Below are 13,614 nucleotides of genomic sequence, written 5' to 3'. Positions count from 1 at the left end.
CAGTTGATGCAATGTTGTGCTTGAGTAGCTTGTCAGGTAAGAAATTTGGATGGATTCTTAATAATTGTACATATTTACTGTGGTGCTTGAAAAGCATATTCTATGCAGTGACAAACACAGTGTAACATAGAGAGATGGGGAGGTTTTTACTTCACAGCTCCTTTTTTTTCCTATTTATTCTAGGGAATAGAACAGAGAAGCAGATAATGGTTCATTTTTTTGCCACAATTGCTCACAGACTACAAAACCCTACCCGCCACAGGCACAGCTTCTCAGTGTGGTGCCTACAGCTGATGTTAATTTCCCCACCCCGGGCAATCCAGTCCAAAGTAAAGTAATGCGGATTATCTGTTTCCGTCTGTAAACAGCGTGACGCCGACTTCTTCATAGCGTCCCAACCTATCAAAGAAGTACAAAGCAGGCTGTAGGGAATTCTATTTTTTGTGAATGAGCAGATGTATAAAATGAGATTCTTCTTAGCCCCTCCCCTGCTCCTTCTAATACAAACAAATGCATATCCACTTAGGATGCCCTGGCATTACATACTGATGTGACACAAAGCTGCACAACTGTCTATTATGGATTCAAAAAAAATAATGTAATGTGGTGTAAGGCTATCTGCTGGTCTATCCAGTTAGTCTTTCAGATACACTGTGAATTCTTTGATGCAAAGCCAATTAGCATAGAGTGCATAACTAAATCTGTAGTTCTCACTCTCAGTATACCCAGGGGAAACACAGGCCATGTACAGTGTAGAATTATATACATCATTATTTGATACAGCTGTGGAGATGATATCATTAGTGGTGAAAAGTTAAATGAGGGAGGTAAATGACCGAGATTTTACATTCAGTAAGTCCTTGAGAATATATTTCTGTGCACATGCATGTCTGTGTGTGTGCATGCATGTGTGTGCATGCAGTGCAGTTACTTATAACAAGAGTGATCCTCCTTTCATCTAGCTGGCTGTTATAATCCCTGAGCTGCCTAACCTAAATACACCCCTTTCTCCCTGTCAACCCCACAGAGCGTGGACACAGTGTGCACTCTCTACCAGTCCTTCCAGGAAGGGACGGGCTCAGGCCCCGGGGATTTGATGGACGACACCAAGGAACCTCTGCCGAGGCAGGGAGGGGGCGCCACGGGAGAGGCCACCCTGCTCAGACCCTGTCCAAAGCATATGAGCGCCACTGAGAGGTTACGCAAGGTCATCCAGGAGCTGGTGGACACAGAGAAGTCCTATGTGAAGGTGACACCACAACACTTTGACTTCTGTCATATGAGAATATCTTGTAAGAAGCTAACATGAATATTTAATTAAACCCGTCCTCGTACTTTCTTAAATTTATGAATCTGTTCCACCGTCACATTTTTTACTCCTTGATTATTAAATTATAGACATTTTTCTTTTTCCAAGACAAAAAAGCAATTCCTGCCAGAACTACTCCACATTATCATGCAAAATAAAAGGCACTATAACTGACAGCCGCAATGTCCTAATTAAAAGTTTTTACATTTTTGGAAATATGCTTTTTCGCTTGATACCACTGTCATATCTGTACTGTAAGTATGTAGCAGGAGCCAGCAGCTTGTTAGCTTAGCTTAGCTTAACATAAAGACTGGAAACTGGGAAACGGCTTGCCTGGCTCTGTCCTGAGGTAACAAAAACTGCCTGTCAGCACCTCTACAGCTCATTAAATAGCAAGTTTTATCATGTCGTTGTTTTTACATTGTACTTTTTGTACAAGTTGTGGTTTTATGGAGGGGTTATTTGGCCTGGGGGCAGTTGCTACTACAGGAAGCTACTGCTATAAAATAATATAGCACACAACCCGGTTGTGAAATGGCGAATTGTTAATTAGAGATTTTAGAGTACAAAAAAAAAAAAAAGAGAGAGATCACATAGCAATTATTGTGTCTTATTGTAGTGGTAGATGGATTTTGTTATCTTGGGCTTCATCCTTTTTCCAGACTTTATGCTAAGCTAAGCTAACCAGCTGCTAGCCCCTGCTACATATTTACTGTACATACATGAGTGTTCTCATCTAACTCTCTGCAATAGGGCAAATGTGCATGTTCCCCAAAATGTTTAATTTTTGTTTTTAATATAAAATATTAGTGACATGGGACTTAAATTAAAAACAAAGAACAAGAAGAGAAGCTGTTTCCTGTGTCAGAGTTAGAGCGCCTCCTCCCCTCCTCCTCCTGTCTAGCCTTATTTATCTTCCTCCCGCCCAATCATTTTGCTGCCCTCATGTTTTCCAATTCGACCTTTTCCTCCCTGGCGCACATTAATGAGCCGCATTCATGATCTTCTTGACTCGACACTTGTCATTGCTGGCATTTTTTCCCTTTCTTTTTCTTCATCCCCTCATTTTTCATGAAGTCCCTATTTCCTGTGCACTCCTTTGCTTCAGCCAGCTTTTGATTTGTAATTGAGGGAGGAGATTGTCTTGATGCGGGCCTGCTCGTCCGTATCCATTCACCGCTAGCGACTGCTTGGGGAGGGAACGAAGCGGAGGAGGAGGAAGCTCATAAATCAACCTAATGAGAATATCCTTGCTGATACCAAGACAAGCTACAGCCACATTAAAGTAGTGGGGGGAGATGAGGGGAGATAGTGGGAGAAGATGGAGGGATGAGGTGAGGGTGTGTGGGAGGGAGGCGGTTGGAGGTTATAAAGGGAGAAACAAGGAATGATCTGATGATGAAAGGGATGTTAAAGGACTTGCAGGTTAAGGGAAATGTTTACATTTGATTCCTCATCACTGACCTTCATCTGTATCTTTTGTGTGCAGGACCTGACCTGTTTGTTCGAGATCTACCTGAAACCCCTGCAGAATGAAACCTTCCTCACACTGGATGAGGTGGGTGGTGTGTGTGTGAAGCATGGTAAACATGAGAGGTGTTGTGTCCAGAGGCGTTCCTGGGAGGTGTTGAAACTGTATGGGACGTCAAATTCATTGAGTGTTTATTACCCAGAGGTGACGTCGATGAACTCTGCCAGGCTATATCTCCCTCATTACCACTGTGAATGGCTGGAGGACAAATTAGCATTCCCCTACAGTGACCTTCTCGTGTCCCACAGGGACACACTGATAAAGGCTAGCTTAAGAGTAAACCCACCCTTTAAGCATTCACCTCAGATTAATGCACATCACAGGATAGCTGTCCGCTGATTTCAGAGCACCTTTTTCATTAAGGAAGTGTGTTTTTTCTTCGTTTCAAAGCACATCAATTAACATGTTGATGTGTGTTCCTGTGACAACATACAGCAGTAGCTGTGGCATGCTAATGATCCAGGGTTGCCGTTTCCAGCCCTGTGTGCAGTGCTGTGCCAGGCGTGTGACCTCAAACACAGGACATCTCTCCCAAGACACACTAGTCGATAGGCCACTGAGCACTGGGGCAAATTAAAAGGCCATTATGGGACAGTGGGACGTGTCCAGACACAAAATGGACGAGGGCATGTTAGCCCGCGAACAGTTTTTAATGAAGGCACGGGTTGACTCTGGGTATGTGTCGAAGAGGGTGTGTGAGACAGAAGACGTTTGCAGGTGTGTGTGCTGTACTTGCAGCAGGGCCATATCAGATCCCTAAGTGCCTTTGTCAGAGATGGAGCCATCAGAGTGGAGGTTTTATAACACTCCAGGGTGCCTGTCTGACTGACTGTTATAAATTACAGCCTACCCTGGCTCTTTTTTTTCTTGTAACTTCATATTCCTTCACTCTCTCCCTACTTCCCCTCCTTTCTCTGCCATTTTCCTCTCATACATCCTTATCCATCACCTTCCCACAATTCCATACTACCTGTCCTATCTTCCCCTCTTTTTATCCATTCATTCTCCTCCTCAGATGGAGAGCCTGTTTGGCAGCCTGCCTGAGATGTTGGACTTCCAAAGGGTCTTTCTGCAGACCCTTGAGGAGAGGATCGCCTCCTCACCTGACTTTAGCACCCTGGAGACCCCCTCACAGTTTAAGGTGAGATGTACACACAGTAACATATCAGTTTATTGATTAAATGTCCAAAGATTCAGTGTAGATTCCATGAGCATGAGTATACAGAACAATGTTATTCTCAAACCAGGTGACTTTAGCGACTTTTCCAGAGACGGGCATGATCTTTGAGATCTTGAGGTTTATAAATAATCGAGGTGGTGTGACAGGAGCATTGCCGGCTGATAGATAGGCTTGTCACGACAAGGTGTGGGGTCTATTGATCGACGCGGCAGTTCACTGGTTGGATTGTGAGCTGCTGAAAGCCAGTGTTCTCAAGAGGGTTAGGCGAGAGGGAGAGGACAGAAGGGGGCACTTGAATAGTCTCCCAAGAGAGGGAGGACAGAGTCGTCTGGTCACGACTTCACATGTTCGCGCTCTTTCATCCTTTCCTCTCTGTACTCATTTGGCTTCGTGTGGCGTTACTCTCTCTCTCTATCTCTGTGTGACACTCATCCAGGTCTTTGTTTTTCTCCTCGCACCGTCTGTTTACAGAAGCTTCTGTTTTCTCTCGGGGGTTCCTTCCTCTACTACGCTGACCACTTCAAGCTCTACAGCGGCTTCTGTGCAAACCACATCAAGGTCCAGAAGGTCCTGGAGAGAGGTACGTCACACATCTAAACGCACGAAGAGTACATGACAGCCATCTCCTACTGCATGACGTGAGGTTGAGAAGTGGAATATGATAAAAACATCCGCAGCCACATACTTATCCAAAATGTCCCACACCAATGTTAAATTCATCTTCCTTGCACGTACGTTGCATCAGAGACACCTCACGGCACTCTCTGTTGAAGGTTTGGCCTCTTCTCTTGGGAGACAAATCCATTATGTACGAAAGCAAATGTCCCACAGTGAGACAGTAGATGAAAGTGAGGTGAGCGATGCCTCTCCACTTTGCTGCAAACCCTGTTCCATCTCAAATATTATGAACAGACTCGCTGGAAATATAGACGGTAGAAGCAAAATCCTCCACTTCAATTTTTGTTCTACGGTTTCTAAACATTCAAAGCTATCTCCTGTTTCAAAAGCAGATAAATTGTAAAACAAATATGTCTATTAATACACAGACTTTGGATAACCTTGTCCGCAAACGACAGATATGTGACCATGACAACCTGAGAGCCCCAGTAACTCCTCGCGTCCCCCTCAGCATGTGACAGAGTGGAAATTTTAAGTTGATTTACGCCCGCTAAGACGCCGGCCTTTCTGCCACTATTTGGGAACGCTGCCCAGCGCCGAGAGAAATGTAAGAAGATTGGCTCCTTCGCCGACATGGTGGAGGATGGGGGTGGGCAAATTGCCCCCTTGTGCTGCTTAAATCTGCCCCATTACTAGAATTGTGTGGGATATTCCTCGAAGTAAGCAGCGGGATGGATTTTTAATAGGATTAGGAGAGAAACACTCAGGAAAGTCTCTGATGGGTCAGAATTACCTTGAGGAGAAGAACGTGTGGTAAAGAAAGATAGAAAAGCAACGCTGGTGCATGATGGAGTATTCTGCAGTGTTAAATATTTTGAAAGATGCTGAAAATTATGTTTAGTGAGGGTGGGGGCTTTTTAAATTTAGTATTATATGGTCAAAAATTACTGACTGTCCTTCTCAGGGAGATCTTGGCATAGTGATTATTCTTAAGTCCTTCAGTCTGCGGGCAATGCCAGCTCGGCACAAAATGGCTCTAAACGCCTGAGTCGAGGGAAAAGATGCCAGGTTCAAGGTACTCTACTTACAGGGCTCAGACACCATGTTCTTTAACCAAAGCTTCAAATGGTACGGTGCAAATTATTATTGCTGGTGCACGCAAACTAATATGAAAACATGTAGCAGAATAATTGCACCGTACAGATAAGGATAGCCAAGTATAACAAGCTGATAGTTGCACTGAGCACATAGTTGGCTCAGCAGGATACACAACACCCAGTGCAGTCTGGTCACAACCAGCTGATCCAAGGACACACAGAAGAAATCTGTGGGAGTCTGTCAGACCCTTTAAGTAATTATATGCCCGTCTCTGCCATCTTCATTACCCTCCTCCCTTTCCCATCATGCCAAGGGCCCTGGGTTGCCTTAGTTTCTCTGTTTATTTGTCGACTTGTTAATTGCCTGCCAATTACTCTGGGAGGTGTCGATGCTGCTGCCTGTCTGAGGCTGGGAGTGCTATAATTAATACTTTAATGGCCCCCCTCAGTAAGCGCCGTGGAAGCATACTGCTCAGGGAAAATGTCATCACCTTTACAGAGGGCTCACTCTGTATTATACCTGACATTTCACAGTACACTAAACTGGAGAGTCCCAACTTGATCATCACCATGTTGTAAATTAGAAATGTTGACTATTTAAGGAACAATCACTGTTCTGCTCATTTCTTTTTTAATTATGCATTGTGAAAACACCTTGTCCTCAGTTTATTGTGATTCTCAGAGGTGATGCGCTGAGTAAATAAATGCACATTTACCTAAATACTGCAGTGGTCATGGTATGTTAAGGAGAAGCCCACACTACCCCCTGCTGGAGACAGCTTATTGCACCATGATTCTGCACTGCTCTGCACAGGACTATGTCAGATCTTAATTTGGCATGTATGTATGTATGTATGTATGACACTGTCAAAGTACATCAGGAAACACAAACGCCAAAAGCAAAGATGGTAAACTGCTGAAAGATTCATATAAACTCATTTGTTCAATGAATACACATTGTTTGTTTTCCAGCTAAGACAGATCAGGCCTTCAAGGAATTCCTGGATGCGAGGAACCCCACCAAGCAGCACTCCTCCACCCTAGAGTCCTACCTAATCAAACCGGTGCAGAGGGTACTCAAGTACCCCCTGCTGCTCAGGGAGCTGGTCTCCCTTACTGACGCTGACAGCGAGGAGCACTATCACCTGACCGGTAGGGAGAGGAATACATATACATTCACAGACACACATACACTATATTCACACTTCTGTGTCATGTTGGCATGCCATCCTGCATTGGAACGGAATGACAGATTTTGGCTTTATAAGAAAATACTTTTTGTCCCATACACAATGATCAAATAAAATTTGCTACAGTAATGTAAAACACATATACAGTTAGTAACTGTTCCCTATTAAGACTTTGTTTTCTTCTTCGCTCCTGCAGAGGCTCTGAAAGCCATGGAGAAGGTGGCCAGCCACATCAATGAGATGCAGAAGATCTACGAGGATTACGGCTCTGTGTTCGATCAGCTAGTTGCTGAGCAGACCGGCCACGATAAAGAGGTAGAAACAAATTTCATAATCAGATTTCTAATCACCAAGCAAAATAAATATATTTTAAAGTTGCTTTTGGTGACATCGGTGGTGCACAGACTTTCACGGGACACCTGCTACAGTACACAGATACTCAACACTTATCACATTAAAACAACATCAATCCAGTTAACTATGAGTACATCAGAGTGGAGCTGTTGAGCCTATGTTGTTTACGCCGTCTTCTGTGCAATGCCTCCAGGGGCTGAATACATTTACAAATTGATGGAATATTTAGTTCATAACCACTGCATAAAACATTCAAAGTGAATGCTAAATAATCTTGTCTAGGGTACTGTATGTTTTCAACGTATATAAAAACCTCTTGAATACAAAACAGATAAATGTTTGCTTGAAAATCAGCTTTCTTTGCATGCACAAACACTATTTTGTAGTGTCTGTGGAGCTCCATTCATGCACATAGTAGTTAGTATGTATCTCACACAGCAGTAAAAAGCCAAAAGTCTGGCTTATTTTTCTTCTCTCTCTGCCACCGCTCTCTTATAAACCCTCCACTGTCTGTCTCTCTCTCTCTCTCTAAGGTCACAGAGATCTCTATGGGAGAGTTTCTCATGCATTCCTCTGTGGTTTGGCTGAATCCGCATCCATCGCTGGGCCGCATGAGAAAAGACCCCGAAATGACTGTGTTTGGTGAGTCTGCAGCATTGACTGTATAAATAGTGGACGGTGCCTCAGGGTCTTTAAAAGTGAAGCCAATGCTGAAGTGCTTTAAACCTGCATTCTTTCAAATGGCCAGTAGTTGAAGACTAGTGGTTTCAAAATATAAGCTTATGAAAAAATGACCCTACTTCTCACTTGATTTATTACCCAAGTAAACAGTTTACTAATCAGTTAATGGTGTCAATTGGAAGTTTCAAGTCTTCTTCAATGCAGCATAATGTTCATTCTGTGAATTAGGAGCCCGGTTAGAGTAAAATAGACAATAAAACAGGGTATGCTTTAGGGCGTAGCTAATTTGTAACTGACAAGTCGCTACCATGAGTGGTCCTCTGATTCTCAGTCAGATCCGATTAGTAGTCTCCCCAGCAGCACCCTCTCATCCAAATATGGTCAAATATGGTCAGACTCCAAAACACCAAGATGGCAGATGCCAAACTGAAGGCTTCAGAACGGTAGTCCACAAACCAATGGGTGACACCATGGTGGGTTTACGCTGGGGTTGTGCACTGGGGCCGTGACACCATTTCTGTTGCATTCTGGGATAATGAGTCCCTGAAGAAACAGGGTCAGGGTTTCTGGCACGACTTCACCTACTTCCAAGGTGCATGAGAAGTGAGAAAGTCTGAAAGGTCAAAAAGCTCCAGCAACACTTGTAGTATATAGAGCAGCTTTATTATTATGGATGGATGCAGTTAAAGTTTAATCAGTCCAAACGCAAGTTTATTGGGTTTGCTGTACAGCCACACAGAATTGTGTCTGTGGTAGCACTATTTCAATATTCGTAGCTGTAGCGCTGATGTATGCTTTAGGGCTTCAAGCTGGCAGCTAAAATGCTTCTGTGGGTTGCTCTCCTTCAGTCGCTTTCCCCAGGAGGCAATCGCAGTCAAAACTAAGACGCTGATATGTTCTCTTTCACCAGTGTTCAAGAAAGCGGTGATATTGGTCTACAGGGAAAACAACAAGCTGAAGAAGAAGATGGTAAGTACAGTGTCTGTTGCACTCTTTTACTCTCACATGCCACAAATGGTGTCTTTGGTGTGAAACGTAGCATTTTGCTCTTCTTCCCTGCACGACATTCTCTGTGATGACCAGACAAACCCTCGTTCAGCACTTTCTCACGGAGATCCGGACCCCTTTAAATTCCGTTGGCTCATCCCGCTCTCTGCGCTGCAGGTCAGATTGGGAAATACTGCAGGTAAGAGGCCGGCACATTGCCACATTATCCACACTAAATCACTCACAAAGTACATCCACTAAATCTTTTGTTCTTTCTCCCCCTTCATATTTCCCCACACACACCCCTAAGCTTATTCTCCTCGCCCACACACATGCACGCACATCTTCTGGCATTTCTAGTCAGCTCCCACCCTCCCTCCTTATCGCCTTCTGAAACCATAAACCATATTTGGACTGTGTGATTAAAAGCCTCTCCTTTATTTCCTTGCTCTCCCAGGAACAGGCACAGAAAGCAGCTGCATCTGGGAGCTGATTCACTCCAGGTCTGAAGTGGAAGGCAGACCAGAGACAGTCTTCCAGCTGTGTAGCAGGTCAGAGATTAAACTTTCAGGTGGAATCAGCAATGAGTTATCGTGGTGTGCACTCATGGATTCCAAATTCATTTTTTTTAGGATATTTTTTTATAGAATAAGCAAGGTTGATTACAACTGTAGTCTTATTTTTGTAGTTGTGTTTACCATTTCTATTGGATAACATTTTCCTCACCAATGTAATTGCTGAGATCTGGGAAAACAGAACTGCTACAATGAAGTTCAACAGGGCAAGAAATACAAGCAGTCAGGCGGTCAAGCTGGTCATAAACAAGCCAACAGTTTAGCCAGTAATAATCATCATTGCACAGAAAACTGTACACACAACTATGTAAAGAAGTGTAGGTCAAAGTTGGTCTATGAACTGTGGTGGATGTTTAAAACAAATGGTGAGGACCAAGGTGTGATAAACTGGCAACATCATTTAAGTTGCCATTTTTGTTTTTGCTGTTGATACTACTCATATCTGTCCGTTGGACATGAAGCTGCAGCCAGCAGCTGGTTAGCCTAACTTAGCAGACACTGGAAACAGGGTAAAGCCACTCAACAGGCTCTGTCCACAGTTCTCATATTCCCCAAAATTTCAAAGTAAACCTATAATGATGATTTATAATACCTGTAAGACTAAAAAAAAAAACATTCTCTAGAAAATACAAATGTTTCTTTGTCCTTTTTTGTTCATGTTGCATGTTTTCATATGTAATTCAACAATCTAATAAAGCCATTTTTTGTTTTCATATCATGGCCCCAATAGAAGTCACATTAGGTTACAGCTATCTGCTAGGCATTTCTTCCAATGGATTGTGTTGTATTAGCATTTAACAGTCTAAACTGTCTATATGGGACAGTGGTGAGAGTGAAGCCTGTGACCAAACTGGTAAATTCTCATTACACACTGTGAAATTGGGATCACTCCTAATGAATTAAATCATCCATTTCACTGGGGACACAAAGGGAACTCTCTCACCAATCCCCTTAATCTATATTTAGCTTTGGATATCAAGTTAAATATACCGTGTGCTCATGTTACTATGGTACCTCTGCTGTGTCCTCCTCAGTGTGCCAGAGAGCAAGGTCAACATCATCAAGGTGATCCGCTCCATCCTCAGGGAGAACGTGAGGAGGAACATGAGGAGCGATGGCACATTAGAGAGGGGCTGCAAGGAGCGCATGGCACCCCTGCGCAGCACCCTGCCCTCCTCTGCTAGGCTGGGTGAGTGTTCAGAATCATGGAGGAGAACATTTCTGTCAATTAAAAGATCTATGAACAACACTTGACATTTGGAGTACCAGGCACTGTTTCCTGGGAAAGTTTCCTATAAAAACATGTCCACATAGGGCATAGGAGGGATTCTTGTTGACTGGTATTTAGCCTTTAAGGTCATTCGGCTTTAAACATCAACTGTGCAACACTAAGTATGCGTGTACTTTAGAGATGATCGTATCTTACTTTTTAGGTCATAAAATGCTAGAGGGGCTTATGGTGCAAGTGTTGTGCTCAGATAAGAGGGGCATTTCTGACTCCCATCTGCACATTTGTTACCAGGTTCCTCCCGGGCTTCCTGGTTGTGTAAGCAGCCACTTGGAGATCTCTCCGCCCCGGCCGGGAATCCCAAGCTGGGGCCAGACTCAGACGAGGGAAGCCTGAGCAGTGGAACCTACAGTTTGTCTGGGGCTCCTCCACCTTGCACCTCTGACTCACAGAACTGGTCTCAGGCACCTGGCTCCAACTCGCAACCCCGCTCCACCTCTGCTGTGAAAGAGTCTGATATTTTAAGTGATGAGGACGATGACGGCTTTAGCGAGGGAGGAACAAGGAGGGACAGTGGAGACAGCAGTTCTCCAACTAGCGCCATTGAAGCTCAATTTCTCCAACTTCAACTGTCAGAGGACGCTGTGTCGCAATGTGCACCAGCTCCCTGTGTTCAGCCTGAGGGAGTGGGGGACACTCCAGAGACCCAACACAAACTGCTGCGAGGACACTTCAATGCTGTTAAGAGGAAGCCAAGCAGTTTCAGGCGGAGCCAGGGTGCCCTGTTGAACATGAAGGCACACAGCAGGTCACTGGACAGCCAGACGGATGCAGCGTCACCGTCAGCTGTAGTGGACCTCAACACGTTGCTGGAGAGAGAGTTCAGTGTCCAAAGTCTGACTTCTGTAGTGAATGAAGACTGTTTCTATGACCAGACTGAGAGCTGTGCCACGGACCCTGCTGACACCACCTCCTAGTTGGGGGCTGGATGGACAGAGCAGAACTATATTGTGCCCTAGTCAAAAGTTGGAGATGCTGAGCCTCTGTGGCTCTCTGCAGGCTCTTCCAGGGTGGCTGTGAAGCTGTGCCTCAACTCGGAAGTGGGTTTAGTAAGCCACACACCTGCCTGCTAAAAGTTGAGACGTAAATCTGTTCTGATGGAAGCCGATTGGCTCACAGGCCTAGTTTCTCCCTTCAGAGAGGCGAAGCGAAGTAATTTCTGTCCCAATGATAATGACTGCAATGAATCTGCCAAGCACTGATGCGTTCCTGCGGTCTCCTCAGCTCTCTGGGCTTTGCCTCGTCCCGACAAACTGTTTGAGTGACGTATTCCATCCTAGTTTCGCCTGCAGTTTTTAATTGGTTTTTGACCCTTTCTATGAGGAACAGGAGAATGTCATTCATCTCTGTCCTAAAAGTCCACTGTCCATACGGAGCAACAAGATACTGAGATGTATCAAGTTCAGTTTGTTGAGTCCATACTGTGCTCCATGTTATTTCCCGTTTGCTGGACAGTAGAGGTCCAGTGTTCAGGCTTGCTAAATATTAATTTGTGTTTGGTTTCAGAGAACTAAACCGCTTATAACATATTGCATATTGTTACAAATGAGGAGGCACTGAGTGAAGGCTTTCACAGACGAGATCCACCCAAAGAGCCCCGGCGGTCAAGTCAGACTTCCTGAGAAGAGATGACTTTGGCCCTAAATAAACACTTTCGCTACCAAGCCTTTTTGCTGTATTTTGTGCACTAAAGTACACTGTTTGCCTATATATTTTAAATATTTTTTATCTGTACAGGTTTTATGTAATTAATGTTTTTATTTATTTACAGGTTTGATTATGTATATCTTAGCAAAGTAACTTTTTTGGGTGAAGGCTTGAACTGCTACCTGAAGATTTGGTCTGTTAGTAAATAAAAAAAAGAGGCAATACAGCTTGACATTTTTTTCCACTTCAGTTTAAATGGAGCCTACTGGTTTTTGGTTGTCTTTCGCCGAAGATTGTAATTTCCAGTGTGTGCATTGGAAGGTGTTTTTTGAGATCTGGCTGCTTAATTGAATGATTTAAACTGCAATAATGTTCAAACACCAATGTTTCTCTTTGTTTATCTGTCTGTATATGATCTTTTCTATCTTTGAAGCATTTATGTATTCTCTTATACATACTTGACACTGTACAGGTAAGAAACAAGGCAGGAATTTGCAATAAATGCAGACAATATTTTTGTATAACGCTTTGTTTGCCATAGCAGAAAGTACATGTTAAGGTACTATAAAAAAGGCAAACCACTAGTACATTCTTTACCTTTTCTCAGCTCAACTTTACATGCCTTTAATGCTAGCATACCAATGAATGTGAATGCCCTATTCTTATGGAATTGTTTTATAAATAAAAGTTTTATCTGTGAATGATGCCTGGAGGACAATGCTTTAAACTTTCAGTTCAGCTGTCGGTTCAGTTTCATGTATCCTTTCTGTTCAATTGACAGGTAGCGCAGAGCTGGGAAGTAAGTGTCTTATCTCAGGCTCGGTCCCTTGGTTAGTCTTGCCACCAGTCCCTGATTGGCTGTCATAAAGAAACGCAGAAGTCTATATCCTGTTATTGGAAGAAAAAGGTATATCCTCAATAGAATACATAATTATCTGACAGAAGTGGGGCACAGTTACATGAAGAGAGAAAGCTTTACTGTGGTGCTTGGACTTTATACATGTTCATGTGTGAAATTAACCAAGCTGTGTGTTGGGAAATGTTCAACTGGCTGAGCACGTTTAGCGCAATAAATTAGTTTTTCTATTCCTTATTCTCTTTGATTTTAAAGCCAGCGGACTGAAAACACCCAAATTATGAATAAAATGATGTCTTGT

General features: G+C 43.6%; 1 protein-coding gene across 1 annotated transcript in view; it reads left to right on the top strand.

Annotated features, from left to right (window-relative positions):
• The window catches only part of LOC141010111 (rho guanine nucleotide exchange factor TIAM2-like), a 73,814-nt gene extending 60,656 nt beyond the window's left edge, over nt 1-13,158 (top strand). The window contains exons 16-27 of the mRNA XM_073482935.1: nt 1,028-1,249; nt 2,799-2,867; nt 3,856-3,981; nt 4,492-4,600; nt 6,708-6,887; nt 7,122-7,240; nt 7,813-7,921; nt 8,871-8,929; nt 9,044-9,146; nt 9,405-9,498; nt 10,557-10,711; nt 11,045-13,158. Coding sequence (XP_073339036.1) covers nt 1,028-1,249; nt 2,799-2,867; nt 3,856-3,981; nt 4,492-4,600; nt 6,708-6,887; nt 7,122-7,240; nt 7,813-7,921; nt 8,871-8,929; nt 9,044-9,146; nt 9,405-9,498; nt 10,557-10,711; nt 11,045-11,727 — 2,028 coding nt within the window. The 3' untranslated portion in view covers nt 11,728-13,158. The remainder of the gene's footprint in view (nt 1-1,027; nt 1,250-2,798; nt 2,868-3,855; nt 3,982-4,491; nt 4,601-6,707; nt 6,888-7,121; nt 7,241-7,812; nt 7,922-8,870; nt 8,930-9,043; nt 9,147-9,404; nt 9,499-10,556; nt 10,712-11,044) is intronic.
• The last annotated feature ends 456 nt before the right edge of the window (nt 13,159-13,614 follow it).

The sequence above is a fragment of the Pagrus major genome, chromosome 16 (assembly GCF_040436345.1).
Source record: "Pagrus major chromosome 16, Pma_NU_1.0".
Classification (NCBI taxonomy): Eukaryota; Metazoa; Chordata; class Actinopteri; order Spariformes; family Sparidae; genus Pagrus; species Pagrus major.
This window is presented reverse-complemented; position numbering and strand designations above follow the sequence as displayed.